Here is a 27,899-nt window from a genome sequence, read left to right as displayed (position 1 = left end):
GGGCCTCTCGGGTGTGGGCAGCCCGTCCGTCTGTGGACTTGGGAGGCCTGACGGGGGTTGGGCAGGGGCCTGAGCACACGGATCTTGTCCTCCACGAGTGGGACAACCGAAGGCTTCAAATGCCATCTTCTTGCTCATCAGTATTTCCTCAGTCTTCCATAATAAACAAGTACTGCTTCTGTAAAAAGAAGTTTAGTTTTAATTTAAAAAATAAGGCCCCCAGATTATATGATCCTTTCTATCTCTAAAATCCTCTGATCTCATTACAGCTCTCAAATGTTTACTCTGGTTTTTTTTCTTTCGTTGGCTTCACAAGAGAACAAGATTTTGTTTCCCAATGTGCTCACTGCAGGGACGCTGTGTTCCCCGAGGTCTGTGGGCAAACGGGGGTGTAGTCTGCAGCCAGCCCTGGGGCCTGGGTGGGGGTGACACTAGGTGAGGAACCTCTGTGTAGTCTGGGGCCAGGACGGGGTGGGAGGATGAGGCAGAGCGACTTGGCAGAGGAACAGCTCTTTCCCTTCTTACTATATTCCTCCCTGAAAAGAAAAAAACACCTCAGCAATCCAAGAAATCATCAGCCAGGATCCTCAGAGAGGCCAGACTCATTTGAGCGAGATAGCTAACTCAGGAGGCAGGAGTCTGAGTGTTTAATCCCCTTTGGCCTCCAGTGTGGCCCTCCCAGCATTGGAAGGAGACCGTGTCTTAGCATGCAGAGGGGCGAGGGACTCCGCAGAGGGGCGAGGGACTCCACAGAGGATCTTGCTCTCGGGGGATGGGCTGGCATGGGTGTCCATGTCCCAGAGCCTGGAGGACACAGGACCCAACACAGTCCCAGGCTCAGGGGAGCAGGACTTTCCACCCAGGCCGAGGGGCGACAGCTCAGGGGCTTTGTAAGAAGAATCTCTGGAACCTGAGCAGCTTGGCTAGATGCTGTTTTGAAGGAGAAAGAGAGAGGAGTGTATGATCACATTCCTTTGTATTATTTATTAGGGGTATTGGTATTAGAAAGAAGCCAAGCACAGAATCTCTTCACTTGAGAATTCTGTCCACGTCTCTGTCCTTTCTTCTCATGGCTGTGAGGCTGTCAGTAGGGGGGTTCCACACCAAGTTCAAGGACAGGGTGTGCTCTGGGATGCAGTGGGGGTGGGGAGAGAGACAGCGTGCAGTGGCTGGCCTCGCTCCCGCCACCCCGCACACCTCCGTACAGATTCTTTCAAGGGGACTTCCTGTCTGTCTGTGAACCCTTTTTTTCTAACTCAGGCTAGGGGCCTCTCAAGGTGGACCCTCCCCTCCATGAAACTCAGGATAGGGTGGGATTGTCCCCCTTCCCCCATGACTGTAACCAGGCTTTGCTGGTGACGTCTCACACTCTTTGCTGGTGTCCTTTGCCTGTTGGGGTGGGTTTTGTAAAAAGTACCTCACCTGATTTTACACCCCGTTTTTTCCCCATCTTTCTGAACTCAGTGGGTCCCTGGAGAACAGAGGTCCTCAGGTTGTGAACCCTGTCATCAGAGTCCTGGGCGAGGCCAGGCCCCGAGGGCCCTGGGTAAAGGTGATCCCCCGGGAGGTGAAAGGTCATCTGGGAAGCTGACCGAACCCCGGGGAATGGGATCTGTCCAAAGCAGCACCGGGAAGCGAGTTAGCCGTGACTCTGCTTTTCTATTTCTGGTGGCCGTTATCTGTTAAGGTTTTCTTCTCTAGCTGGGCCGAGTCCCGAGGGACAAGCTCTGGGAGAGGAGGTGGGCTGGGAGGAGAGGGCGCCAGAGAACACTTTGACCTCGGGCGAAGCCAGGGTCTTCTCTCTGGATCTTGGTCCATCATGGACAACCACCCTCGCTGAGCAGTTATGAGGCTCTGTGACCCGGTGGCGGTGAGGGTGGTTGCCCCTCCCCTGGCTACCACCTGCCAGTTCCTGAACACATCGCACTCCCACCCACCGCAGGCCCCACCCCGCCACACCCGTCTCCATGGAGACGCTCCCTCGGCCCCTGCACAGGGTCTGAGTCAGTCACACTCCGCTCGACTCCTGTTCTCCCCTGCTCGGTCTCCCTCCTGTGGCACATCAGGACCCTCAGCCGTGGGGACCCTTGTGGGCAGGGGCGGCACCTGATGCCCGTGGAGGCCCTGGGCGGGTGTCAGTGACCTGACTGATCTAGGGCCCCGGCGGCCACAGGCACAGGCCAGTCGGGGAGCTGCCCTTCTCACAGCTGCGTTCCCCTCGCTGTTAGATCGGGACCCCGTTCCACATACTTGCCTCTTGCAAGGACAGCCTCGTCACCGGCTGAAGAGGAGGAATCGACAGAAATCCTGGGAGAGCGGCTCAGAGTAAGCAAGCCAGGCCGGGCCAGCTCGGGGCCAGAGAAGGTATGGACCAAGGGCCAGTGGGCAGGCGTCACTTCTACTCCCTCCTAGAGATGCCACTGTAGCTCCGAGGAACTTCGGTGACTGGGAACTTTTACTTTAAAATAAGGATGACCGGGGCCAGGAAGAAGCCAACCTTCATCTTCTGTGGCAGGCTTTTTTTTTCCCTCCTGTATGAGTCTCTCCTTTATTTGAGAATGTGGTTTTCTTAAAAATTCCGTGTTCAAGATCACCCCACACTGTTGGTCTGAGGGAAGCAGGGTGGGAGGAGGGAGATGTACGAACGGGCTGTGCACGTCTGTCCTCCGGGGGAGGGCCCCACACTGCCTTTGTTGTGTGTCCCCTGTGTGGCCCTAGGCGCAGAGCATGATTATGGGACAGTGCATATTTACATAAACAAATTACATCTGCTTAAGATTAGGAGTGGCTTCGATAATGCACCTGGCATTCTAGTGCTAGTTTGAAAAAACTTCTAAATTATACCACTTTACCTCCTAATGACTGCAGACAAAGTTGTAGCAAAATCAACAAACAGATTTAGGAATATCTACATACATTCCTGGTGTTCAGAGCGGAACAACCCTCACTCATCATCCATAGTGGAGGAAAAGGCAGGTGGGCGGTTCCTCAGAGGCACTCAGACCCAGGCTGTTAGCCAAGGAGCCCCAAGGAAGGGGTTTTTCTGGGTGCGTCTGCCCAGAAAGGGCAGTGAGCATTGGCTCCATTTGACTGCATCCCTTCTTTTCTGAAGAAAGTGGGGCCTCTGGAGTGGGGGGTGGGGGTGGGCTGTGTTGGCACAAAGGGGCTGCGGGAGAGGGGCCACTAGTCACAGGGGCCATGGTTTGAAGGGCACCCCAGCTCCCCCACTCACGGGGCTGTTCAATGCCGTGCAAGCCACTGTTTTCTTCTCACGTGTTTTCCTATCCGTAAAATGGGCTTCCTGAGTTTTCAGAGAGGCTTTTCCTAGCTGTATTTGCCCTGAAGTCCTTTCTCCTCAGTTGGAAAGTGTATTAACTACGGTTAGAGCAGACTTAGTGAAAGAGCAAGAAAATAAATAGGACTACGTGGCCACAGCCCATTTGCTGTGCACAAAGTCCGGGGCAAATGGTGGCTCACCAGCCTGCGGTTCTCCCTGGGGTCTAGACAGGTGCGGGAGCGGCCCAGAGACTTACCTTCCCTCACCCGGGTAACACCAAAGCAGGGCTGTTGGGGTGTATGTGTTTCAGCCTGACGACGACAATGATGGGACAAAAGTTGCAGGAAGGTTTCCACAGAGATTTATTTTAAACCGTGGAGGCAACTTTGCATTGAGAGTCTTACATTGGTAATGGCCACAGGCATGGTTCGGTTAGAGGGAACACAGTGAGAACGTGAGCAGAGTTTAAAAACATTCACAACATCCAGCAGCATTGAACGTAGAACCGGACACAGGCATTTTAACATTGTTAAGAAATTCTTGCTCAGTCCCACCTGCTCAGTCAGGAAGTCAATGTCAAAGTCTCCAGTGGCAGAGAGCATGGCGATGCCAGAAGGGTTCTGCTAGAACCGCATCTGAGCAATCTGTTCCTGCTTCAGGCTCATGACATCCTCAACCTGACCCCTTGGGGAATCTCATTTCAAAAAGAAAGAAAAAGATATCCATGAAGTAACATGCCTGCTGCAGCCAGGTTCTGCAGGGGCCCCAGACGGACGGCGTGCAGCATGGAAGAGTCCGCTGCCCTGGTTAGGGACAGTGGTAGGTAGGCAGGCACGAACAGGGGGCGAGCACCTTCCCCGTTGTCTAGTTAATAACAGTTTTTGTACTTTTCATATAAAGGTTTTCTTTTGCGAAATGACAGTACATGAAAATAAGTCATTTAAAAGGCAAGGCAAATGGCGTCCAACACAAATATAGGACGAGTACCGTGGTTACCAGTGACACAAGTGTTTGGTCTAGACTTCATATGGATGGATGCTACGGACCTAAGGCTGCCATCTATTCAAATGGGAGGAAAAAAACGTGCATGTAAATGAAATACGCTTTGCAAACCATTTTCCCTTTTTGAATTAGAGTTCACCCTCTTCTGATTCCCAGAGAACCAGGAGAAAAAAATATCAAGGTCAGATTCTCAATCTAACCTTTAAACCAATCTGTGGTTCCCTGCCACTTTCTCTCCCAAGAAAGTCAGCTACCGTTTTTGAGTCACAAAGGGGAACATTTTGAGGTATCTTATTTTTTAGTGAGATGGTACCATGATCAACTTCCACCTTCATCATCTTTTCCAGACCTCTCGATGGAAAAATGCAGAGAGCAATTTCCTTGATAGGACAGAAGACAAAGACCTCCCGATACTATACTCCCGCCTGTCGGACTAAAGTCAGCCATTAGTCCAACAGTAAACATTCATGGAATCACAGGATCGCAGGACCGGAAGTGGTCTCAAGAACGAGCATCCAATCCAGTCCCTCCTCCAGGCTTCAGCCGCCCGCCCCCGTCTCTGACAAGGGACTCTCTACTGTGTGTTCCAACATTCCCTGGTGTGCGAAACACAAAGGAGGAATCCCACTCCAATTTTGGACAGATCATATTCTTAGGGACTGCTTTTGTGTGTTAGGCCTAAATAGGCTTCTCAGTGGAAAGGATCACGTTTAAAGGCAAAATTACAAACTAAAACCCCCAAGGGGTGGTATGTATATAATTCTCGGTTGTGAAGTTGAGCTGAAGTTGAAAAATGAACACGGATATTCCTGAATTAAGTTACGGACACAGGACACTTGGGCAGTGAAAGAAAAAGGCAAATGGATGGAATGGCAAGAACCAGAAAGTGCCAAGCCTCGGGGAGGTGGCGGGGGGGGGTTGCTGGGACGCCCCTGCTGGGCAGAGTCAGGTGTCAGAGGGGGCGCTGCCTGAGCCCTTCTCACGGCCTCTGACCTGTGGGAATGTTCCCTTCCAGGTGGTGAGAGGCGCTACGGTGAGGACTTAGCACGTTTCCCACACTGCACTGAGAAGACCCATGACTTGCAGGAACAATTCAGACCAGCGGGGAAATGGAGGGCGGCCGCCGGCTTACGCACCAACGGGCTTGGCTCTGCGTACGCCTGTGATGCTGCAGTTTTCTAGAATAGTCTCCTACCACCCGGCATGGTCTTTCCTTTGTCAAAGGGGAGCAGCTGAGCCCGGCCCACCTGTGTCATAAGGGAATTAGCTTGTACGTTCTCCCAGGCCAAGTCCACGCATGTGGTGGCCACCAGCACCACCTCACGGCCTCCGGGGCGGGGCTGTGCCTCCAGAAAGTTCAAAAATTAGCTGCCATGGGTAATTTTAAGATAACCATTCCAGGTCTTTCTAAAGGAAAAAAACAAAAAGCTTAGACACTGGCCTCAGTCAGCTGCAGGAAAACCTGACTCTCAAACGCTGAGTGAAGCCCTCATGGTGCTCTGTGTGCTGCTTCCCTCTGAGGTCATGCGGAACCCCGCACAGCCCCCCCCACAACCCCTCCCCCCCAGGACTGCAGCCGAACACCTGATACTCTCTGGCAACTCCAAACCACTTGTGGCCTCTGCGCACCAGGCTGATGCCAGATCTTAGGCCTGTTTCTGTCTCAGCAGCCTGCACATCATTTCCCTACTGGACTCACTCCAACTGCACCTTTAACCCTCCGCTCAGAGGTCCTTTCTGCTGGGGGGCAGGCACCCTGTGCACAACCCCTGGGGTGGGCCCCCGCACACTTCTATCACAGAACAGACCCCATGGGACTGACATGACCCATCCACTCCCTCGAGTGGCCTCTGCCCAGGCCAGGGAATGGGCCCCGGCCCCCCACGGCCTAGTTCAGAGCCTGGCTTGCAGCAGGTGCTCTACAAATGGCTGAAATGGGCTACACTCGCGAGGATCGTCTAAGAGAACTCCGTGTTTAAAATGGACTTAATTTCTGTGTTTCCCAATCAACTTAATAGATATCCAGTCGGTTAAAATTTACCATTGTTTCAAAGGAGAGAAAAAGACTGTTTGGCAAAGTGCTTTCTTTTACTTTAAAATACGTATCTTAGTGAACGAGATCACTTATATACGATTAAACTATGAAAAAGCAAAATCAAAGGAATCTCATTTAATGAATATTTATGTCCAGTAACTTTGGTACATAGTTTAGAGCTATCCCTTTACTTAAAAGTCAATCTCCAGGCTTTAAAAATGGATTAATGTTAAGCAAAAATAAATTATGCTTTTTAAAAATGAATCTCAAACCATGAAAAGGTGGTATTTCCTAAGAAAGGCAATGGCTGTAGACTCAGACTCACTCAAGGCCGGCCTTCAGACAACAGGGGAGATGAATTTTCAATGCCCTCAGATTTCCACCTGGATTTGTTGCTGGGGAGGGGTCCTTGAGGAAGAGTGTAGGAAGGAGCTTATGCTGATCAAGACCTGCAAGAACTGCCTCACTGCATAGTACCCACCCCCTCAGAAACAGGGCTGGGGCCAACAGAAGTGTCAGATTCACCCATAAGAGGATCAGGTCTGGTTCCTGAGAGCTGCCTAGAGATCATTCCTCCTAGTCATGCCATTAGTAGTTAATGCCCAAAAGCAAGTGTCCCTGGAAAATTCTTTAAAACTTTTAGATTCTCTTGTTGACACCTTAGCTATATCCGACTGCCTGGGATGACCAAATGTTTTCTGCTTGGAACATTCTAGATCTCTGAAGATCCCTTCCAGTTTTGTGATTCTATGATTCCTTGAATAACTGAAACCATCAAATGAGAAATACATCATTGATTGACCTCATATAAAAAGACATGCAATTCCAAGTACTTAATGTAAAACCACCTTTGCTACTGTGGACACAAACCCAGACCATGAAAGGTTCCAGTAACATTTCTTTGGAGAAACCAAGAGCATGTGATTGGATTTATCCTACCAAATGCATAACAAAAGTCTGTGCATGAGATGCGCAGTCCTGCCACTTTCCCGACATGACCATGTTAGGCATTCCTTGCCAGAACTGCTGAAGTAACAGAGCAAAAATATATGTAAAGTGCAATTCCAAGAGGGCAAAACAAGAACTATGACAGGAGAAAAGACAAGTGCTGGCGTCAGCTTTCACTCCTAATGAGTGAAGCCACCGCCCCATAAAATGCTGGGAAGACACCCGACACCAGCATCTCTCTCTCCATGAGTTACAAAAAATGGTGGAGACACTCATCGTAAAACTCAAGAATTCACAGTATCACAAACACACACCGTTGGTTTGCTAAATACTTCTTAACAAATTCAAGCACCCACACACATAAGGAGAAAGAAAAGGGCAGACAGGGGGATACTATGATCTATCTGTGGTTTTTGATCGGGACTCTCATCCCCAATGAGGTGGCAAGTGGTTTCAACCTCTGAGTGGCTCTGAGTGGCTCTGCGGGCTGGGGATGAGCCACGCTGGGAGGGAGATGGCTGCAGTGAAGTGCGCGGTCGCAGCCCAGAGTAACCACGGTGGACACTCGTGACCCAGCAGGGACAATCAGCCTCCCCAGTGGGGTGCGAGCTCCTCTGGACCTAACTCAGAGCCCATCAGCCTCGCTGGGCACTGATCTACTGCTTCCCTGACACCGTCCTCCCTCTCTGCATACGGGCCACGCTCCGAAATTCGGGAAGGGAAAACACAGCGATTCGTTCTATTACTCGTTTCCAACACATGGTTCTCTATTATGTACAACTTAGTACGTGGCTCCAAGTTCCAGTAGTAAACTATAAAATAGATATTTGAGTATTTTGAATTTCATTCCCTTTTTAAAGCTCTCTCACAATCATGCAGACAAGACTCAGCTTAATTCTAACAGCTTCGACTGATGGCAACCAAGGGTAGTGTGGAAGGGGACAGTGAAGTGACAAGTGGAAACCGCTTCTGTGCGTGCGTGCATGTGTGTACACGCGCGTCCAACCTTAGAGTGTGGTCACATGAGCTGGTCTGATGTCTCAGATGACGGCCGCCATGTGCCAGGGCTGCACAGGGCACACCCACCGCTCCTGCTTCCCACAGCTGTGGCGACAGAGCCGTCCCTAGGAAGAAGCCCCGCCCTGGGAGCACGCGGGTCAGGGGTCTTCAGAGAATGGGAGTATGGCAGCTGAGGATGGAGGGTAGTACTCTTCCCGGTTGGAAAGAAAAGTAATTAATAGTCGTGAGGGGGAAAAAATAGCTTCCCCCCTCAAAAAAAAAAAAGAAAAAAGAAAAGAAAAGAAAGAAAGAAAGAAAGATAGATAGATAGATAGATAGACAGATAGATAGATAGATAGATATAGGGAGCATTTCAAACACCACCAACAAAAACCTGCCAAATCAGAAGGGAGCAAGATAATGCAGACGGCTTGGATAGTGAAGGGCAAGTAATTGGCCTGTTTCTCTGCAAGGCTTCATTGAACCTGGTGATCCTCAAGAGACTCGGTGGTCCCCCGACGCCCCTGACAGGTGAGGGTGAATGAGGTGGGATGTGTAAAGGGCACACAACGGGGCAGGCTCACGGCACACGCCGGCTGCCAACAGGTGAAAATAAAATTTCTAAAAAGGACTCAACATCCCCAGTTGAGCCACTACACACAAGAATATTTCACTTTATCAAGTTTGATTGGATTCCCTTAAAATTAGAGTTCTTCGGGTTTCTTTTCTAAAGCCCTCTTTTTTCTTTTCTTTCTTGTTTTCTTTTTTTCTTTTAACATTCCCAACCGGAACACAGTATAAGCTGTAGGACTCGGTACCTTTTATGTCTCAGATCACACAGTTTTAGTATGAAAGTGTGCAAAGTGTTCTGCTAAAATACATGAAGATAAAAATCTTTAAATATCTAGTTTTTCAAGGGGAAGAAAATACAGATGGTGAGGAGTAGAGCAGGATTCAATCTTGCAGGAAGGAGCACATTCAAATTCAGAGGTGATGTCGCGTGGACAAACACATCTTAAAGACACTTTTTTCTGAAGGACATGGGGTTTGGGTTTTTTTTGTTTTGTTGCGTTTGTTTTCAATACTGTAAATGAGGAAGAGCTATGTGAGTCACACGAAAACATCAAAGGCTCAGAAGGCTCCAACTGAAGGAGAAATGACCCAGGCACTGAGAGTCGGAGCTCTGAGTTACAATCATCGCTTCTGTGACGACAGTGGTCGGGAGCAGCTTTCTCACAGCACAGACAGAACACTGAGCGAGGCAGAAGCACAAGGTCGCGTCTACTCGGCCGAACAGGAATGCGTTAGACATTCCAAACGGATTACTCTTCAGGTGATTCAAGTCAGTCGGAAAACCCACACGAATGGTTTCCCGAACCTCTCAGTCGAAGAGGAGGTCTGTGAAAGCAGAAACACTGAGAATAAAGAGTGTCGATATAAACACATACACCGGGGAACATGAAGCGGAGGGGAGGTGACAGAGAGGGAGGGAAAAGGACGCCGACCACAGAATACATGCCCACGTGAAGGAAACATGGAAAGGACTTTATAACGACCAAAACTACCCCCAACAGATGCCTTCCTCATCTCTCTAACACACAGAGCAACAACGAAAAGGAAGTGAGAAACACATACAAATTAAACACCCCACACAGAGTTTTCAGTATGCTCAAAACAATGTAGCACAGCCAGAGTGTATAAACCATTTGTTAAAAAAAATATCTTCTTTTCTATTGTATGAACAGGTTGAAAGAGTCCCCTCGCCAGTGTCCACTCGCTAGCTCCCATGCCAACTCAGCCCGGCTCGCAAGCTTCTCTCGGACTCTCACGCGTCTGCTGACAGCCCCAGTAATCAAGTGGATTCCAACAACCGTTTCTTGAGTAAATGCTATCTGTCTGCGCCTGGGGTGTCCTCAAGACACGACTGGGGTCATATCCCATAACTGCGGAAAGGAAGAGAAAATGCAGGATGAACTGAAATTCCATTGCGTTGAGGATCAACAGTCCTTGTCATTGAATACAAGTGAACTTCTTAATTTGCCAAGCAACTCAGTACTACACTAACATGATTTCTACATCTATAAAATGGTATTTTGCCATGAAAATGTTTGACACAGACTTCAAATCCACGGCCGTGGGGAATTCTCATCCGGCTAGTGCAGAATCTGACAGATCAGGTTCCCTTCTGAGGCAAGAGAACGAACATCTATCAGGCCCCCAGTGGGCCCCTGGGACGTGCTGTGTCCCTTCCAGATCTTCTCTCATCCAGTCTTCCAAACAGTCTTCCAAGATGTCCCATTTTTCAAAAAGAAAGGAACCGAGGCTCCCAGAGTTTACTTTAAACTTGCTCAAAGTCCCAGGGGCTTAGTGGCTTCGAAGGGGGTTATTTTAACCACCACATCCTGCTGCTGCCTCCAAGAAGGGACCAGAGCGGCCTGGGGTGGCAGCGCTCAGTGTGCGGGGTGAGCCCGCGATGCGGCTGTGGCCCCTCCCGTCTGGGGCCTCTGCTGGGGCACCAGATAAATTCAGCATAGTCCTCAGACAGGCCCTGGAGGAATGCTTCTGGATTAACTGATCTCACGGGGAAAAGGTCTTGTTTATAACTTGCTGGCTTATTCGAGTCCTTCCTTTCACTCAATGCTCAGCTCAAACCCCACTTCCTTCCTGAAGCCATCTCCAATAGCCCCATCTCCCTCTACTGAGCTCTCAAGGTAATTCTTGCCTGTATCACTCTTTTGGCTGCTGAATATGGGGCCTATTATTAACCATCAAAAAGAGTATGTCCCCAGCAGGCGATGTGTTCCCTGAAGCCAAGAGCCATGTCTTGGTGTGTGCAGGCAGGGCCCTCCTGCACATGGTAGGTTCTCAAAAATGCTCACTGCTGAGAGTAACCTTGTGAGCAGACCTCACACAGTCTTGGGGCTCCTGTATATTGACATAGGACCAAAGATGGAAAGCTTCTAAAAGAAGATGGCGTCCTACCTTAATAACCTTGTCTGTTCCAGAAGTCAGTAACCATCCTCGGGTTGCATCAAAATGCACATGCACAATGTTATGTTTGCTGTCGTGGAAGGTCGCCGTGGGTGCACGTCTGGAAGGAGCAAAGTAAGTTTCCAAGAGTGAAAAGTGGTGACACGTGAATGGAGGAGAGATCTAAGGTGTCATGAAGCTCTAATGTGCAGCCAAATGACTAAGACAAGTGCTTCACTTTAAAACTGCTCCTCATATCTACCTTTATTCCCTGGGAACCTGTTAATGATTTTTTAAAAAAGATTTATTTATTTGAAAGAGACAGAGAGCGTGCACAAACAGGAGGGCTAGAGGGTGAGGGAGAGAGAATCTTAAGCAGGCTCTATGTTGAGCTCGGAGCCCGACTCGGGGCTCAATCCCCCAACCGTGAGATCACAGCCTGAGCCAAAACCAAGAGTCCTGGACACATAACCTACTGAGCCACCCTGGCAGCTTTTTAAAAGGTGAAAGGATTCTTATCTTCTCCAAAATGGGAAAGAGATGATGACATTTCCCAAAGTCTTATGGATTACTTGTTCCTCTGATAGAGCCTATGAAAATCTCATCTATGCCTCTGACAAATCTTAAAACAAACACCTCAGTGCTTCTGCTAGGTCTGATCTCAGAAGGACCTGCTGGTATAATAGTCTACCTGTGCCTATTAAAAAAAAAAAAAAAAGTACACCTGTTACAAAGCCTAAGATACCATTCTAATTGAAGGGTTACCCATTCTTTCTCCTCGTTTTCCTGGTATAACTGCAGGTTTAGTTTTTCCATAGTATTCTAACACTTCAACAAGTAAAACAATCTATAAACAAACATTTTTATTTGTTTTGTATTTTTTAATCTATGCATTGTTTTAGTAAGAAGGCTTGTCGACTGCCTAGGTGATCTAGAGGCAATGCAGAAAAGGCAGAAGAAACGACGACATGTGGAGGGGGACAGGGACATGGGGAAGGAGACGGCTGGTCTGTCATCAGGCTTCAAGGGCACCCATTCCTCAGCAGTGGGCTCTCTGAAGACAGTTTTACCTGTAGCTAGGTCTGCGGGACAGTCTTCAGTATCCTAAGATAATCACTTAAAATATTTAGAATTCAAGATTTAGGTTTAATGTGCAGCTGCTTAGGCTCTCTGGGTCTGTGTCTTTATCTATAAAATGAATAATTAATTTAGAATATCTCTAAAGTCTCTTGCAGCTCTTTAATGAAAAGAACTCTCTAATTTCATCACATATGATGAGTGGAAAATAATCAATGAACATAAATGCTTACTGATGCAAGGGCATCTTAATTTATATTTGATATGGATAAAGAAGAATGAAAAAAACACATACATTAGGGTTATCCATAAGAGAATACTTAATTGCCACGACTTTCCTTTAAATGCTGACTTCCTCTGGTGCATCTGAAATACGTTTCTATTTACATGCTGTTTCAAGACACCCATCTAGTACTTAAAATGATTCTACCGTATACAAGGTGGGGGAGTAGGTGGGGGAGAATCGGGCAGACGAGTTTCCTAGGAAACCCTGCTGTCATTCATTAAAAGGGGAACCTATTGCAGAGCATTCTGCTTCCCTCTGGGGCAGTCTGCAATGAGCAGCACTGAAGAGATAACACAGAAGTGCCCTTACACACACACACACCCCCCAAAAGCACAGTGACGTGCAGTAACCTAAGGTCCTGGATTATCGGGCAAGACCACCAAGCAAGACTGAGTCGCTGGACAACTAGTGGTACTGGCCTCTTAGATATTTAAAAAGCGGCTCAGCTCTTCCGGAGAAAATGCAGCCTCTGGAGCCCATGGGCTGATTGAGCTCCTGTAAAAATACCAGCTTGGGCTAGAAAATGAAGCCTGGGTTCCTGCACTCCGGAGCGACTCTCAAGGAAATAAAGGGCTGGCAGGGCTGGCTGAAGAACCCCTGCTGGCAGGCCACTTGCCCCTGGGGTGGGGAAGAGCACAGAAGACATGAGTTCTTGATGCGGACTCTCTTTTCCTATCTCATGAGAGCGCGCGGATGTCCTGGCAGAAAGGAGGGCTCTGCTCCCGGGCCACGGTCTGTATTGGAAACCAGCAGGAACGAGGGCGCTGGTGGTCACGGCGGCGGTGCCGGGTCCCCTTCTCCCCTCAGCCCTGCTGGAACTCACTCTTCATCGGTGATGGCCTCGTGGCAGCTGTCACAGACCCTCACTTCAAACTCGAAGCCCATCAGAGGGATGGAGGAGCGCTTGGAGCTGCACTTGCCGCAGACGGCCTTCCCACACTTGCGGCAGTGGTGCTGGAGGGGGAGAGAGCACAGGCTTGCTAGGGCTCCCGCAACTCGGCCCCGCCACGTCGGTGCGGCCGTGGCCAACAGCATCCGGCTGAGGATGCTGAACAAGAGCGCCCAGGAGACGGACGAACACACCAGCTGCGTTCTCTTTTTGGGCTCTTTGTTCAAATGGAGAACCGCCGGAAACACATCTGTTTGTGTCACCACACCCACCCCCTACCCCCACCTCCCGACCACAACCCCCCCTCCGCCCATCCTAGGTCCTTCCCAGCTACGGTTAGCATGAACTCTAGAGGACCACCCGGTGGATGAAGGACAGTGTGAATGCAATCCAGTTCAATCTACTGTCTACACTTTGGCCATGCTCAACTAGGTGACTAACACTGATTTCCTTGAGGAGGACCAAACCCAACCATGAATCGGACTGAAAATGCTGTATGATTACAAGTAGCTCTAAATGACTAAAACTAAGATGGCAAGAGAGAAAGTGAAATTATTAAGAAGAAATAAATACCTCTTATATAATTCTACGGTTTGGTCCCACTATGAGCTAAGCATGATCCCTCTAATTTTAAGGTGTATTTCCGTAGATGCCACTAGAATTCTAAAATCGTATCTTAACTACTTGGAACAAGTCACTATAGAAACCGAGTCCAGGAGGAATGAGCTGCAGTAGGTAAGGGAATAAATGAACGTGCATTCTCAGAGTGGCTCCAGGGTAGCGCCTGAACCTCCCCCACCCCGCCCCCCGCGCACAACCCCTGCCCGGGGGTGCTAGTTCTAGGTTCACAGGTGAAGCTGTCTCCACTCTATTCCATTTTGATGAGGGATCCATATCACCCACCTGTCTTAGGCCAATCTTCTTATTGTCCCACATTTGCTTGAAGTTCCAGAAGAAAGGCTGATCACACTTTTGGCAGGAATCACTGTCCAACCATTCAGGGGTCTGGTGAAATAAAGCACACAACAGGTCACACTGCGACGCAGTGAGGACAACGGAGCCATTAACAGTGATGAAACTTACAGAATCAAGACGTGTTTCTAGGAAACGGAGGTGTGATTTCTCAGTCATTTACATCTACTGAATGCCTATGGTATCTCGAGCCCTGGGGATGTAGTGATGATAAAAAGAATCTCTCCCGTCATGGGGCTTATAATTTATGAGGGAAGACTAAACAAGACAATATTATTAATATCAATTATTTAAGTAAGAGGAAGTGTAAAGGCCCGAGGAGTAGAAGCAGTGCGCCGGGTGGGGGGGGGGGGGCGGGGGCGGCTGGGGCCAGGTCACTCGCACAGGGTTCTGACGGCCATGTTGACTTTATCTCATATTCTCGGATCACATGCAATTAGATTTGCTCTGGCTATGCAGAGTTATGTGTAACTGCACAGTCCACATGTGCACAGCTACCTGCACTGGGGGATACAACCTGACCGCAGTGGGTGCCCAGGAAAGCTGCCTGTCCACCCTCCGCTCACGGCAGGGCCCAGCAAGCCTGGAGACTCTGTGCCTTGCCTCATGGAACACACGCTATTCTGCCTTTATTCACTATTGCCCAACTTCATCATGAGTACTCGAAACGATGTCAAATGGGTTTAAAAGATATGTTAAGCTTAAAGCTATTCTTTAGCAAATCTTTACAGATTATGCGTACAGTGATTCTACATCTGTTTCTAGAGTTCCACGTTCAACTCTGTACATTTATCATTTGGATGAGGGACAGATCTCTTTCCACATATCACTGAACCTAAGGAACCTGGAAAAATATATCCAACCCCAGGGTTTCTCAGAAGTGAGTTCCAGAGAACTCCATTTTGACTCACAGGACACTTACTATAAAAGAAGCCTGAGATCAAACAAGTTTGAGAAATGCGGCAAACAATGTCCTGTCCCCTCTCTCTACAAGATTTTTTCTTGTAGCTTTTTTCTGTTGATGTAATCCTTTTCTGAAGAAGCCCTGTTACAGAACAGACTTGATTTAGCCTATTCTCTTACCTACAAGCAGAAATGAACCTAAAGCTACACATTGTCTCAAAAAAGAAAAGTAAGAAGGTGACATTTGAAGAGTTCCAATTCTTGGTCTATTTATTTTATTAAAACCAAAGAGTTCTTAAGAAGTAAGCTTTGATTTGCTTTGTAATTTTCAAGTTCTAATCAGTTTAAAGACTGATCTAACAAAATGTATAATACAGAGTTTTCAGGAAAAACATTTTATCCCTAAAAGACTTATCTATGTTGTGATTTTTCAAAACACTTACAATGCAGGAAAATCAGGAGGATTTACAAAAAATTGTCACACACACTACTATATCTTTTTTAAGGAAACATGCAGGGTTAGGACATATATCAAATACATTGTAGTGGGTATCTATGAAGAGGGAAATGGGAGTAAGGAACAGGGAAAGGGGAAAAAAAACCCAGCATGTGTAGTATGATTCCATTTTTTGTCCAAAAAAAAAAAAAAAACACCCCGAAAAACAAACCCTGTGCACGTGTTTTTGCAGAGAAAACTGTAAGGAAGGATGTTACCGGTGATATTCCTGGGGTGGTGGTATTATTATGAGCAATTTTTTTTTCTTTTTTTTAAAGATTTTATTTATTTATTTGACAGAGAGATAGAGAGAGAGCACAAGTAGGCAGAGAAGCAGGCAGAGGGAGAGGGAGAAGCAGACTCCCCACCGAGCAGGGAGCCCGACGTGGGGCTCGATCCCAGGACCCCGGGATCATGACCCGAGCCGAAGGCAGCCGCTTAACCGACTGAGCCATTGACATGTTTTCTATTTGTTAAGGGGTACTCTGTAACTTCTCTACAAAGACCATGTTTACCCATACTTCTAAAAAAGGATACAATTTTTGCAAGAATGGATTTCGTTAACAGTAGAAACACGTTTAGCCTATGAGATGTGGGCTCAGCCACTCCGCCTTCCATCTGCCCCCCAACGCCACCCCCACGGCCGAGCTATCATCTCTGACTGCTTCTACTGCTCAGGAGCACCAGCACACAGGGCGCGACTTCTCTCGCTCACCTTGTCTTTCCTCGTGGTGTTCCCTGTGCCCCTCAGAGCATAGCCAGACCCCATCAATCTTTCAGCGCCTATGTCCTCCCACAAACTCTCTGCTGAGAACGTTTGCCGACAATGGTAACGCCCCTTCCTACATGCCCAGCACTCATGTTCTATCCTACAGCAACTGTAATCGCATCATTTACACCATGTAATGGTTTTCTGAAGTCTCCCATATATTTTTTCTTCCAGAAAGCCTACCAGCGCAGGGACTGCTTCCTTACATGTCTCCGGCCTCTTGAGGTAAGCACTGCACAGCACTGGCCATGACCCCCAGAAGCCCCACAGATACATCTCAGGGGATTTAGGTTTATAAAATATGACACTTGAAAAAAAAAAATGGCTGGGACCCTCTCTACTCATTTGGGCTCTGAATCACCCGAAGATTCAAGAGAGTCAACAAGTTGCAAGTGCCCCGTATCTGCATGTCAAAGGGCATAATTGAAGCAAGATGGCTCAAAGGACTGCCCATCAACCAACCGGGTTCATCTCTGGAAAGCACATCACTATCCTCCTTTGAGCCTCTGTCCATCAAGGCTGGAGTCTGCATGCACCCAGGGAAGAGAGCCTGGCGGCTCCCCCTCTGCTGGTCTGGTCAGTTAGGCCTGGGAAGAAGTGGGGACAGACGAGGTGTGACCGTCCCTCGCCCAGGGCAGGCTATCGTGCAGGATCTGCAGTCTCATGGCTGTACCAATTTCCCTGCCTTTATACTGAAGGGGCCAAGTGGTACTTTCAAAAGCAATATTCTACAATTCCCCACTTCCTAACAGTAATGATCATTTTAATTAGTTACTAATAGAACTCCCACGGATTTATGGTTTGAGCAAGTCAGGCTTTAATCTTCTTAAGCATTTAATTACTGCCATTTGAAAGGCATTACATGGTAGATAATAGCAACTACTCTCTTGAAATGAGATTGGGGTGAGGGCATGGAAAGAAGGTGGGAAATTGCTTTTGTCTTTTTAAAGTGTTGCTTTTCTAATTCTTGCATCCTGCAAGGAAATACATTAGATGAATATACACCGTCAAAGGGAAAGTTGACCCAGCATAATTCTAGGGAAATGAGAATACGGCTAACTTCAAAGTTCTTGTCAAGGGGATATTGAGTAAACATGTCCGTTGATAAGATGCTTAAAGATGAAAAAAGAAAACTCATAAAAACAGAATGCCAGAAGAAAACTTAAATGTATTCTTAAAAATGACGGTGTATATATTTGCATCTGGAGAACTGTTTAGAGCATGATTATAAAGCAGCACAAATAAAAAATTAGTTATTTCTGATATTTCTATTAATATCAAGCTAAGGACTCTTACTTCACCAAATACCATTTGTCACACATTAGTCACCATTCCCTGGCTAACATAAAACACGCGAGCGAGTCTTCTGTGTTCCTAGGGCACTTTAAGGGATAATGGTCTGAAAACAGATGGTTCCCTCTTTTCTCACCTGAACTTTGGTTGTGAATGGAGCAACAGATTCAAAGTCTAAACAGCTTCATCTTGGTCGAAATTCTTATGAAATCACTATTACATGAATGTTACAAGCCAATTTGGGAGGAGTAAAAAAAAAAAAAAAGGAATTTCCTTTTCTACTAGAATCTTTTATTCTCTGACATAACAGGTCTTATTTCACATTTAATCATAGGAGAAATAAGAAATGAGCAGGAGGGGAGGCTGAGGCGTTTTTCAGCCCAGCCAGAACTGCAGAGTCCAGCCCAGCAGCCACAGAGTGGCCCCATGACCTGCCATGACACCTACCTCCTGTCTCTCCACGTCCATGTTCCAGACCACGATCCCACCATCACCACCACAGGAGATGAGCTGCCGCGTGTGCTGCGCATAGGAAAGGGCCTGGACTTTGTCACTGCAAAAGAAAGCCAGGGTCAGTGACAGGTCTGGAGAGCAAGGCGAAAGCCCTAAAGGCAGGACGCCCAGCAAAGTCAATCAATGCGCATGCTCCCCCTTGAGCCCCAAGCACAGATCTTAGAAATCAGATGGAATCAAAATGTTTACTTAAGATGCTGAGGCCTCAGGAAGAGAGGGTCTTTGTCAGTTACCGACACTTGAGGAGAAAAGCTGATTGTTGAACTACTTGTAATATGGGACTGGCTCCTTCCTTAATTGATTAATTAAATAAAACCTGTGGTACATGGTCATGCTGTATTTGTTCAAAAGTCATGATTTTACTTTTTTTTTTTTTAAAAAGGATCCCACTGCACTGACCTGCCAGAGCCAGGTAAATTGTGTTGGTTGAGGTGTGGAGTACATCATGGTGGCTTAAGCCCAGGCGCCATTTCTTGGCTTCCAGGGTGAAGTCAAAGAAGCAACAGACTTGAGTTTTGCTGACTCTCTATTTTCTCTAGTTTTCATTCCCTCTCTACTCATTTTGTGCTTTATTTTTCTTTCCAGTTCATACATGGCTGACGAAGTATTCCCTCTTGGGGGCAGCCACCATGGAGCGTCCAGTTCTATGGTCTGACAACGTGGTGATCACTAACAAAAGGTTACAGACATTATTTTCCACTGGGTGAGGGAACAGGAAATAGGGCTTCTTGGTTGTTTCTGTTTGAATATTTTTCTATTTCGAGCTCAAATCAATTAAGAATTCTATGCCCACTGGGGAGGAGAACAGTTCCTTGCAATCTGGACTGGTGATTTGTGTGCTTTCGTGTTTCCTTCTGACCTGTGGCTGAAGTTGTGGGACCGAAGCTGTTAAAGCTCTGTGTGTCTGTGACTACAGTTCAGTAAGGCCTTTCCCTCTCATGTCTGGAGCACTAGCCTACTGCCAGAGGGCATCAGTAACTTAGATTACAGTATTCTTTCTTTCTAATTTAAAAAAAATTTTTTTTTAGATTATAGTACTTTTTAGATTATAAGAACTTGTTCTGTTTGGCTTTTAAAAATAAACAAGTGCTTATATAAATTGAATTTTCATAAACTTAATGGAAAAAAGAAAATTGAGCCCCTAAAACTTGAAATTTACTAGACTTAAAAATCCTTTTACAGAAACTATTAACTCAGTAACATTTTAAGAATCTAAGTTCACAGAATTGAGGTGAACTCTTTGGCAAGTGAGACGAGTGTGATAAATTTTAAAACAGCTATGTCTTTCTCTGATTCATCAGTGTTAAGTATGAGCAAGTGTACATCTTACTTTACTTGGGTTGATTTCTTCTAAATATATACAGGATAACTAGTCCAATAAGCTAATATTATGCCTATGTAATGCTATATATGAAAAATATAAATTCGTGTTCAACTCAACTAATTGTTTTGATAAACTTTTCATATAAATAGCAATTATGTTTTATAGCACATCAACTTAAAGATAATCCCTAAGATCTTTACGTAACTTAAAACGGATTACTATACATAGAGCTAATTGATAAATAATCATTGGATACCCACTTAGATAATTTCTAAATAGGTCAGAATACTGAAACTTTGATTACAAAGTATAATTATTAAGTTTATATATGTTTGCTTCTCACTTTTTATGATAGAGAGGCTATAACTTAGGTGAGTCACATCCATGAACATGTTCATTTTTGCCACCTGAAGGAGATGTAAGAGTGGTGTATATTGCAGTAGAAATTTCTATTGTGTGTGTTCATGAGCTTTGCTCATCTGCTAAAATGCTTGTATGTGACAGTTCTCAATTATCCACATCCTCCCTCCTCCCAATTTTCTCTATGAAATATAAGTTAGTTACTCTGGTTAATTATTATAATTAAAATGGGTGGTTGAGATTATGCCAGGGGTAATGATGGAAACAAGATACAACTATGTATGGGCTTTTGTTTTTAAAAGAGAAAATAGAGTAGTTGTGTCTTAAAAGCAATGGTTCTCGAACTTTTTCGTCTAGGATCCCTTTACACTCTTAAAACTATTTTGAGAAGACATCAAAGAGCTTTGGTTTAAATAAGAAATTACCAATATTTATTGTATTTGAAATCAAAACTGAGAATTAAAAAAAAGTATCAATTCATTTGAAAATAGCAATGATGAATCCATTCTATTTTAATATAGATAACACAGATTTGGTGAAAATTAACTACATTTCCCAAGGTGACAAATTTTGATGACAAAAATGGCATTAACATTTCTGCAAGTCTTTCTAATGTCTGGCTTAATAGAAGAGAGCCAGATAGATACTCATCTCTTTCTGTATTTGTTCTGATAATCATTCATCATGCAGCTTCTGGAAAACTCCACTGTACATTTGTGAGAGACTATGGATGAGAAAGGCACTTCTTCTAAAGTGAAGTGTAAATTTGTTCCAGAATATGAGAGAGAAAAATGAAGGACAAAACTTGGAAAGTGAATTTTATTTGCTTTGGTTTATAATACTCAAGTCTGAAAAAAGAGCTATAAAATGCATTAAAATCTTGGCACAGTTCCCTCAGTTTTGATGGCTTCCTTCCTTGCCTTGCTGATTAATGCCTTTGACTACAATGCAAAAGGATATTCTTTACCTTCTATAAAATCTGCCTCGCTAGCAAAGATTCTGTGTGTCACCACATTATTTTCAGAGCTTTATGTTGACTTGGTTAAAGTCCCAAAAACATCTTTGACAACTCATGATTTTGCCTTCCTAGGCCGTACCCTATATTTTGAAAAAATAAAATAAAAACTTTAGGATACTTCCTACACCTACAACTATCTTTGAGATTCCCTAGAGGGATCCTTGAGAATTGTAAAGATGTACTCCTCTGCCTTATAAAAAGAGAGATGCTATAAATAACTGTATGTGTTTGCTGTGTTGCTATTTTAAGAGTTTCATGGGAAGAGTCATCAGATCAGAAGAGGTGCTCGGCATTCCCTAGGTCAAGTCAGTTTAGATAAAATTTTATTAATGTAAGTATTTCTGAAGTTGCATATTTTATGGGAGGACCCTGGAGGTTTATTGGAGCACTCATTGTCTCTAATATGCTTTCCCCTCCAGGGAAATACTGATCAAAACTCTCAGGAGATAGTTATGTAGGCTATCTCAATAGAGAATTTTATTCTCCTGCATTATGATTACTATTTGTCACAGTAAAAAAAACTAACCATTGAAGTCTTCATAATCTATAGACAATTTCTGTTTTACTCTGATGCTTGCCTGAGGGCTTTGCTATAAGCTACAGGCCAGAAAGGATAATCTCAAGAGTTTCACGGAAAAGGACTATATGTACCAGGTATTTTTAAATATTGATATTTCAAAAGAAGAGACTCTCGGGCAAAGGCTACAGAGCTGACATTGCTTAGGTAATTTTTAAGCTGTGCTAGTGGACTGAGTCAGGATTTCCATGGATTTCTGGACTCTTTTTAGTCTGGATGCAGACAGCTTCATGAATGCAGAGTGCTAAACCAAGAACTAGCAGAACAAGAACTAGTTGCACAAGACCGGATGAACTGAAGAGGGACATTTTACTGTGGTTATTTGTCTGGAATACTGCTGATGTTGTTTTAATGTTCTATTTTCTGGATATGGGAGGGTGCTTTTTCTCCTACTTTTTATCCTACCTCTAACCTACAATCTTGTAAACTCTGCTTTTATAAGCTAAAGAGAAACATTTAAAAATGACGTCCAGTTTTCAATGATTCCCCCAGAATTCAAAAAGTATTACTGAATCCCCTTAATTTTAATGGCAAATAGTTATTTCATAGGTTCAGTTAGCATCTATCCACAGGATATAGTTGGGCAACCAACCTAGTCCTTACCTAGAATGTCATATTAGAGAATAATGCTCATTCAGATATGACTAGCCGCTTAAACTTACGCAGTGGCTACAAAGCCCTCCTAAGAAAACTGGCCCTAGTACCTGGTTTGCAGGGTCCTGGTCTTACAGGTGGTAAGGAAACTACCAGGCCAGAAACCTGGCAAATGCTGGAAACTTCAAGGAATTCAACCAACGTGTAAGTACTACAGGTGACATATGGCGGAGAATATTGGGCTTGGTTTCCTAGTCTTGGTATAGCAAATAACAGAGGCTTTGCAAAGCCCAATCCAGAACTCCTTATAAACAGTTCCAGGCAGACGTTAATTCTGTGGGCTCGACGGTTGTTTAATAATACTCTACAGCTCTCTACTTGCAAAGCAAACCAGGAAGACCCGTATGGTTAATTAACACTCTCACAGCATGATGTTACTAATTAGGCCAGCCCTTAGGAGGCCAACCTTCTTCTGTGATCAAGAATAATCTCTGAGATTATCATGATTACAGGAGCGGACAGGGGAAGAACTGTGAAAGAATGACATGGGCAAAAAGAAAGTACTGGCATCTTCAGTGGAGGATCAGGTGTTATCAGGCACACCTTTCTGGGTTATCTGATTCTACAGGGGCCTGCATCTTGCAGCACCTTTAACTGCGCTACTTTATAACTCTGTAAATGTTAACCTGGTATTATGGCAAATGAATCTTTCCAGTGAAGATGCAACGAGTCTCCATGCCCCGCCCCTCCCATGGAGGAAGCCATTTGTGAATCTACCTACAAATTCATTTCCGTTCTCCCCTGCCGATGCATACGTCTGCTCTTTGGATTTTCCTTTGAACTGGCTGTAACATCTTACAAGTTCCTTTATTAATTAATGACTGATATAAAATCTTTGACAGGTACTCGTTAAAAAGAGAGTCTGTTGTTTTCCAACTCTCTTGGTTGTTATTTCACCCGTCTTAAAGTATGGAGCGCCACCGTTCTGACATTTAAGGGCAAGAAGGAAAATCTATCTAGTCGACTCGTAACCCTGTGATTTGAACTACATTTCATTTGTTAAGGTGTCTTGATACACATCAGTGATCTTGTAAACCCAAAATAAGCTACAGAAGGAAATGCTTTGCCACTCATGGCTGGCAGCAACATTCAGCAACAAATACATAATTTATGGGACTCCAATACTGTTAATATTCCAACACAGAAGAGTGGAACACCGTGACGAATGCTGGATTCCAAGCTTTGTAATAAAGCTGCTCAGGAACTTCTTGATTTAAGGGTTCACAACGTAACCACCTTGCAGCTAAAAACGAGGTGAGGGAACATCTCCAGGTTCACAGATTAAGGGTTATAAAGAATAAAAGATACCTTCTTCTTACATTCATGTTTCATCTGACATCAGTGTAGCATTTACACTAGAAAGCATTTCAAAACTGGTTATTATTTCACAGCTGAGAGCTCCATGTATTGCACAGCAAATGGTCTTCACCGGTGCACAAAACCCTCACTTTTCACAACGACCAGAATCTGCCATCTCCAAAGACTACACTTACTAGGGAAGGCCTCATTTCCTTTCTCACCAGCCCTAGAGGGAACATATGTCTTATTAGGCCTAGCTACATAGTCTGGGGGGGCCTGACGATGAATGAAAATACAAGGCCCCTTGCTAAAAATGTCTTAATAATGACAAGACGGTGACAGTACAACATTAGCCCAAGCACGGGGCCCTGTGGGATTGCACAGGTCGCATGCCCCGCGGGCCGGTCCTGTGCCTGATGCTTGCTTGGGAAAGAGGGTAGAGAAGCCTTTCTTCTTTTTATAGAAACCGATTTTCAGACATAAGCTAACATCTGCCCAAATGTCAGCTTAGGCCCTCTTCTGCCTCCTAAGAGTAGGGGGGAGCTTAAATGTATAGGAGCTTTCATCTTTTTGATGAAAAGCCCTAGGTGACTTGGGAAAAACCTAATCAGTTAGGCACCTGCTACCAGAGCACTCGCTCTCTTAGATTCGGAACTCCCATATTCATAAACCTCCCGAAGCTCCAAGGACCAGAAAGCTCACGAGTAATCCACACACGTGAGGTCTCCTGGGTAACTGATACCTGGGGTCATCTCACACCAAGGGGACCCTGGAAGGATCTCCCTCCTCAGGGATCCTGCCTAGGAGCACTCGTTCGAGATCAGCAACATTTGGTTGTTTTACTGGCTATGGTGGAAGTTCAGATTAGCCACTGCCCTTCTGTCTACTTGCCATTTCCTGAAAACACTGTACTGAGTTCATGCAGCTCTGTTCGGGGTAACCTCTTGATCCTGAGAACTCTGAGAACCTATTCATCTCCTAAGACCCAAATCAAGAGTGACTCCCTCCACAGAAGCCTCCCATTTTTTTGTCACACTGACATACTGTCCTACCTTTACCCCATCCTCATGCATCCGGCTTGTTCCATCTAGTCCGTGACTGTTTTCACAGTCCCCTTTACATCCAGAGTGCCTACTACAAAGTCTGGTATATAGATGGAGCTCAGTAAACAGCTGCTGAATGTCTTATAGAGGGAGTAAGTACACGTGGCAGTATTTCCATTGAAAATGCTATACTCAGACAGAAATACGACTCCTATCCAAAAGCTTGATTTTCAAATTACTGTAATTTCTGTTATCAAGAATAATTTCAACAACCGGCACTTACTAGCCCTTACTCTTGTGCTGATTTTTTTAAAAGATTTTATTTATTTGAGACAGAGAGAGAGAACGTGCGCACAAGTGGGGAGGAGGGTCAGAGGGAGAGGGAGAAGGAGAATCCCTACTGAGCAGGGAGCCTGATGTGGGGCTCGATCCCAGGATCCCAAGATCATTACCTAAGCCAAAGGCAGATGCTTAACTGATTGAGCCACCCAGGCGCCCTTCTTCTGATTATTTTATATGCATTTTATATTTTATATTTATGGTTTTTGACAATCTTTGAGGGTTTCTCCTTCCAGTATTATGCTTACTTTAGAGATAAGAAAACTGAGGATCAGAGAGATGAAGAATCCTGTCAAGGCCTACATGGCCATTAGCAGAAGGGCTGGCTCAAACACAGCCTGGCCTGGCTCAGAGGCCAGCGATTAATGACCACGCAGTATGGCATCTCCCCCTTGATAAGGTTCTCCCCTCTATGAAAACCCTCATTGCTAATTCTTTGATCTATTATGCATTTAGCTCAATTAGAAATGGAAAAGACATCTCTTCCCCTGGATCCTAATAATTCTCTAGTGCTACAATGAGAAATGCTCCTAAATCTGAGATTTGCAAAGAGAAAAAGCTTGCTCTCCTTGACCCTTGCTCTCCTTTCCCAAACCCAGGAGAGTATGAATGTGAGAATTCTACTTCCTTTCCTAACTTTACACGCAATTTGCCTGATAAAGAGGGAAAGGTCCAAATTCTACCGATGGATATTTATTTACAAATAGCCCCTTTCTTTACCAAAAGGCTTCGAAGATGCTTGTAACAAAAGTCTTACATATGCTAAGAGTCAGAAGAGAAAAACCAAGAGCTGGGACTGTGAAAAATACAGAGGCCCTGTGTGACAACAGCCCGGGCAGTGACCACATCCCATGTCACCTACGGAATCCCAGTATTGGTGGAACCATCCCAAGAAACCGCTCAGATCTTTATCTGTGCTTTAAATCACGTTACCATTAAATTAAATTGCCACAAGTCTTAGAAGCCTAAGAAAAATACTGTTAGAAAGGAAAAGTATGGTCATAAAGTTGGTCATGAAATGATAGGTATTATCTAAGAGTAAAAAAGGATCTAAAAAGCCCAAGTATCATTATTAGATTTGACATGGGCATGGGACAATAAATGTCTAGGTTTATGCTTCCATAATATCCATCCAACTGGTAATGGATACTTCAGAAACATAACTGGTCCCTAAAACTAGAACCTTTTCTATGCCTTTCCTTTCACAGAGCTAGCACATAATCATGTTCCACTTGCTGCAGGGAATAAAAACACTAAAATGTGTCAAATGCAGATAAAATTGTATAGAAGTATACTTTCTTAGCTTTTTTTCCCTTGGACTTGGAGACATTTTAGTTACTCTAGTGCTAAAGCTCTCTCTGCTTTGATGGGATTTTTATATACCAAATCAAATTACTTGCAAAACTGTCATATTTCTGCTGCTGAAGGATGGAATGAAGCCACAGAACCTAGGACAGAAGACCTGGGGAGCTGTCCCTCCACATCATGCTTGGATATTCCCACCAGAGGGGAAGGCAGTCTCCCCACCCCTCTGCGTCTTTGGTCTGGTTGGCTCTGCCCAGTTCCCAAGCTCACCAATTCGGTGCCCGATTTGGAACTCTAACCACCTGTAGTCACCCTGGGGGGAAGGTGGGAAAATGAAGAATTGTAGGACAGCAAGGGACAGCCGTGGGCCCCAAGAAGAAACTCTTTGGCCTCGAAAGTAGAAAGACAAAAGAGATCATGGGGGGGCGCCTGGGTGGCTCAGTCGTTAAGCGCCTGCCTTCGGCTCAGGTCATGATCCCAGGGTCCTGGGATCGAGCCCCACGTCGGGCCCCCTGCTCAGCGGGAAGCCTGCTTCTCCCTCTTCCACTCCCCCTGCTTGTGTTTCCTCTCTCACTGTGTCTCTCTCTGTCAAATAAATAAAATCTTTAAAAAAAACAAAAAAAAAAATCATGGAGCACTGAGGGGACCATCTGTTAGTCAACGTTCGCTTCAGTACCCCCAGTCCCTAGCACAGTGCAGGATACAAAGAAGGCTCTAAGGAGCTTTCTCTGTTGGACGGAGCTAAGGTTTGGGAGAACTAAGCTACCAGCTGGGGGCTTTGAGGACTCAGTATTCTCATCGAAAAGATGACATCTGGCTTCCCTCCTACGTATACAGAGTGCTTACAAGATGGCACTGAGGTATCTGTGTGTTTGCTCTCTGACGAAATACAATCACTGAACACCAATCCCGTGGCCAATTTTCAGGGCAAAGGAATGGTGGCTGTGGACGTGGCCCTGTGGCTCTCCTTCCTGCCTGCTGGCCTGGCCCCTTCCTTCCGCCCCCTTTTGTGAGTCCCATCCTCCTCCTTTCAGCAGCTCCGGTGTCCTCCCTGTCTCCACCTTGGGCACTCAAACCCACTCTAACAGGGTGACACCAACTGATGCTGAGGAAGTTCATTTCCCCCAGACGTGTGACACCAGGCAGCCCCTCTCAGGCTAAGGCCCAGTGACGAGGAGCCCCTCACAGAGTTCCCTTTATTCCTCAGCTTGAGCTAAATAAAGCACCAGGCAAAGGCCTTCTGCCATTATTTCTGTTTAAAGCCAGTGCCGACCGGTGGCTCCTGATCTCACCAGCCTGCCATCCCACTAGGTTCTAAGGGTGTGGATTATTGGGATGGACTCCCAAGTATGGTTTGTTTCATTTTCGAAAAGGCCAGGTCTGTATTCCTTAGAAACTGGAAGACCTATTAGCTCAGGTTGCATTTTTCTGGGACTGAGAGACTCTATCTCAATTTTACAGCTTTTCCTTTCTTACCAAACGATAGGTGCAAGTTTCCCAGGTCAGCAGTTTGTGGGGGGGCACTCAGCATGCAGTGCTGCTGGCGTTGAG

At 45.7% G+C, this 27,899-nt stretch overlaps 2 protein-coding genes across 2 annotated transcripts in view; one reads left to right on the top strand and one right to left on the bottom strand.

Moving 5' to 3' along the window:
* Positions 1-2,534, top strand: part of DHRS12 (dehydrogenase/reductase 12) — a 34,839-nt gene extending 32,305 nt beyond the window's left edge. Inside the window, 1 exon segment of the mRNA XM_078069954.1 lies at positions 2,229-2,534. Within this exon segment, the coding sequence (XP_077926080.1) occupies positions 2,229-2,412 (184 nt within the window). The 3' untranslated portion in view covers positions 2,413-2,534.
* A 1,088-nt stretch (positions 2,535-3,622) lies between these two features.
* WDFY2 (WD repeat and FYVE domain containing 2) overlaps positions 3,623-27,899 on the bottom strand; it is a 175,705-nt gene continuing 151,428 nt past the window's right edge. Inside the window, exons 8-12 of the mRNA XM_036101319.2 lie at positions 18,364-18,469; positions 14,387-14,488; positions 13,418-13,548; positions 11,244-11,352; positions 3,623-10,204 (exon numbers count right to left, since the gene is read on the bottom strand). Of these exons, the coding sequence (XP_035957212.1) occupies positions 10,175-10,204; positions 11,244-11,352; positions 13,418-13,548; positions 14,387-14,488; positions 18,364-18,469 (478 nt within the window). The 3' untranslated portion in view covers positions 3,623-10,174. The remainder of the gene's footprint in view (positions 10,205-11,243; positions 11,353-13,417; positions 13,549-14,386; positions 14,489-18,363; positions 18,470-27,899) is intronic.

The sequence above is a fragment of the Halichoerus grypus genome, chromosome 4, assembly GCF_964656455.1.
Source record: "Halichoerus grypus chromosome 4, mHalGry1.hap1.1, whole genome shotgun sequence".
NCBI classification, from domain to species: domain Eukaryota; kingdom Metazoa; phylum Chordata; class Mammalia; order Carnivora; family Phocidae; genus Halichoerus; species Halichoerus grypus.
The sequence above is the reverse complement of the archived record's forward strand: the minus strand, read 5'-3'. Positions and strand labels throughout refer to the sequence as shown.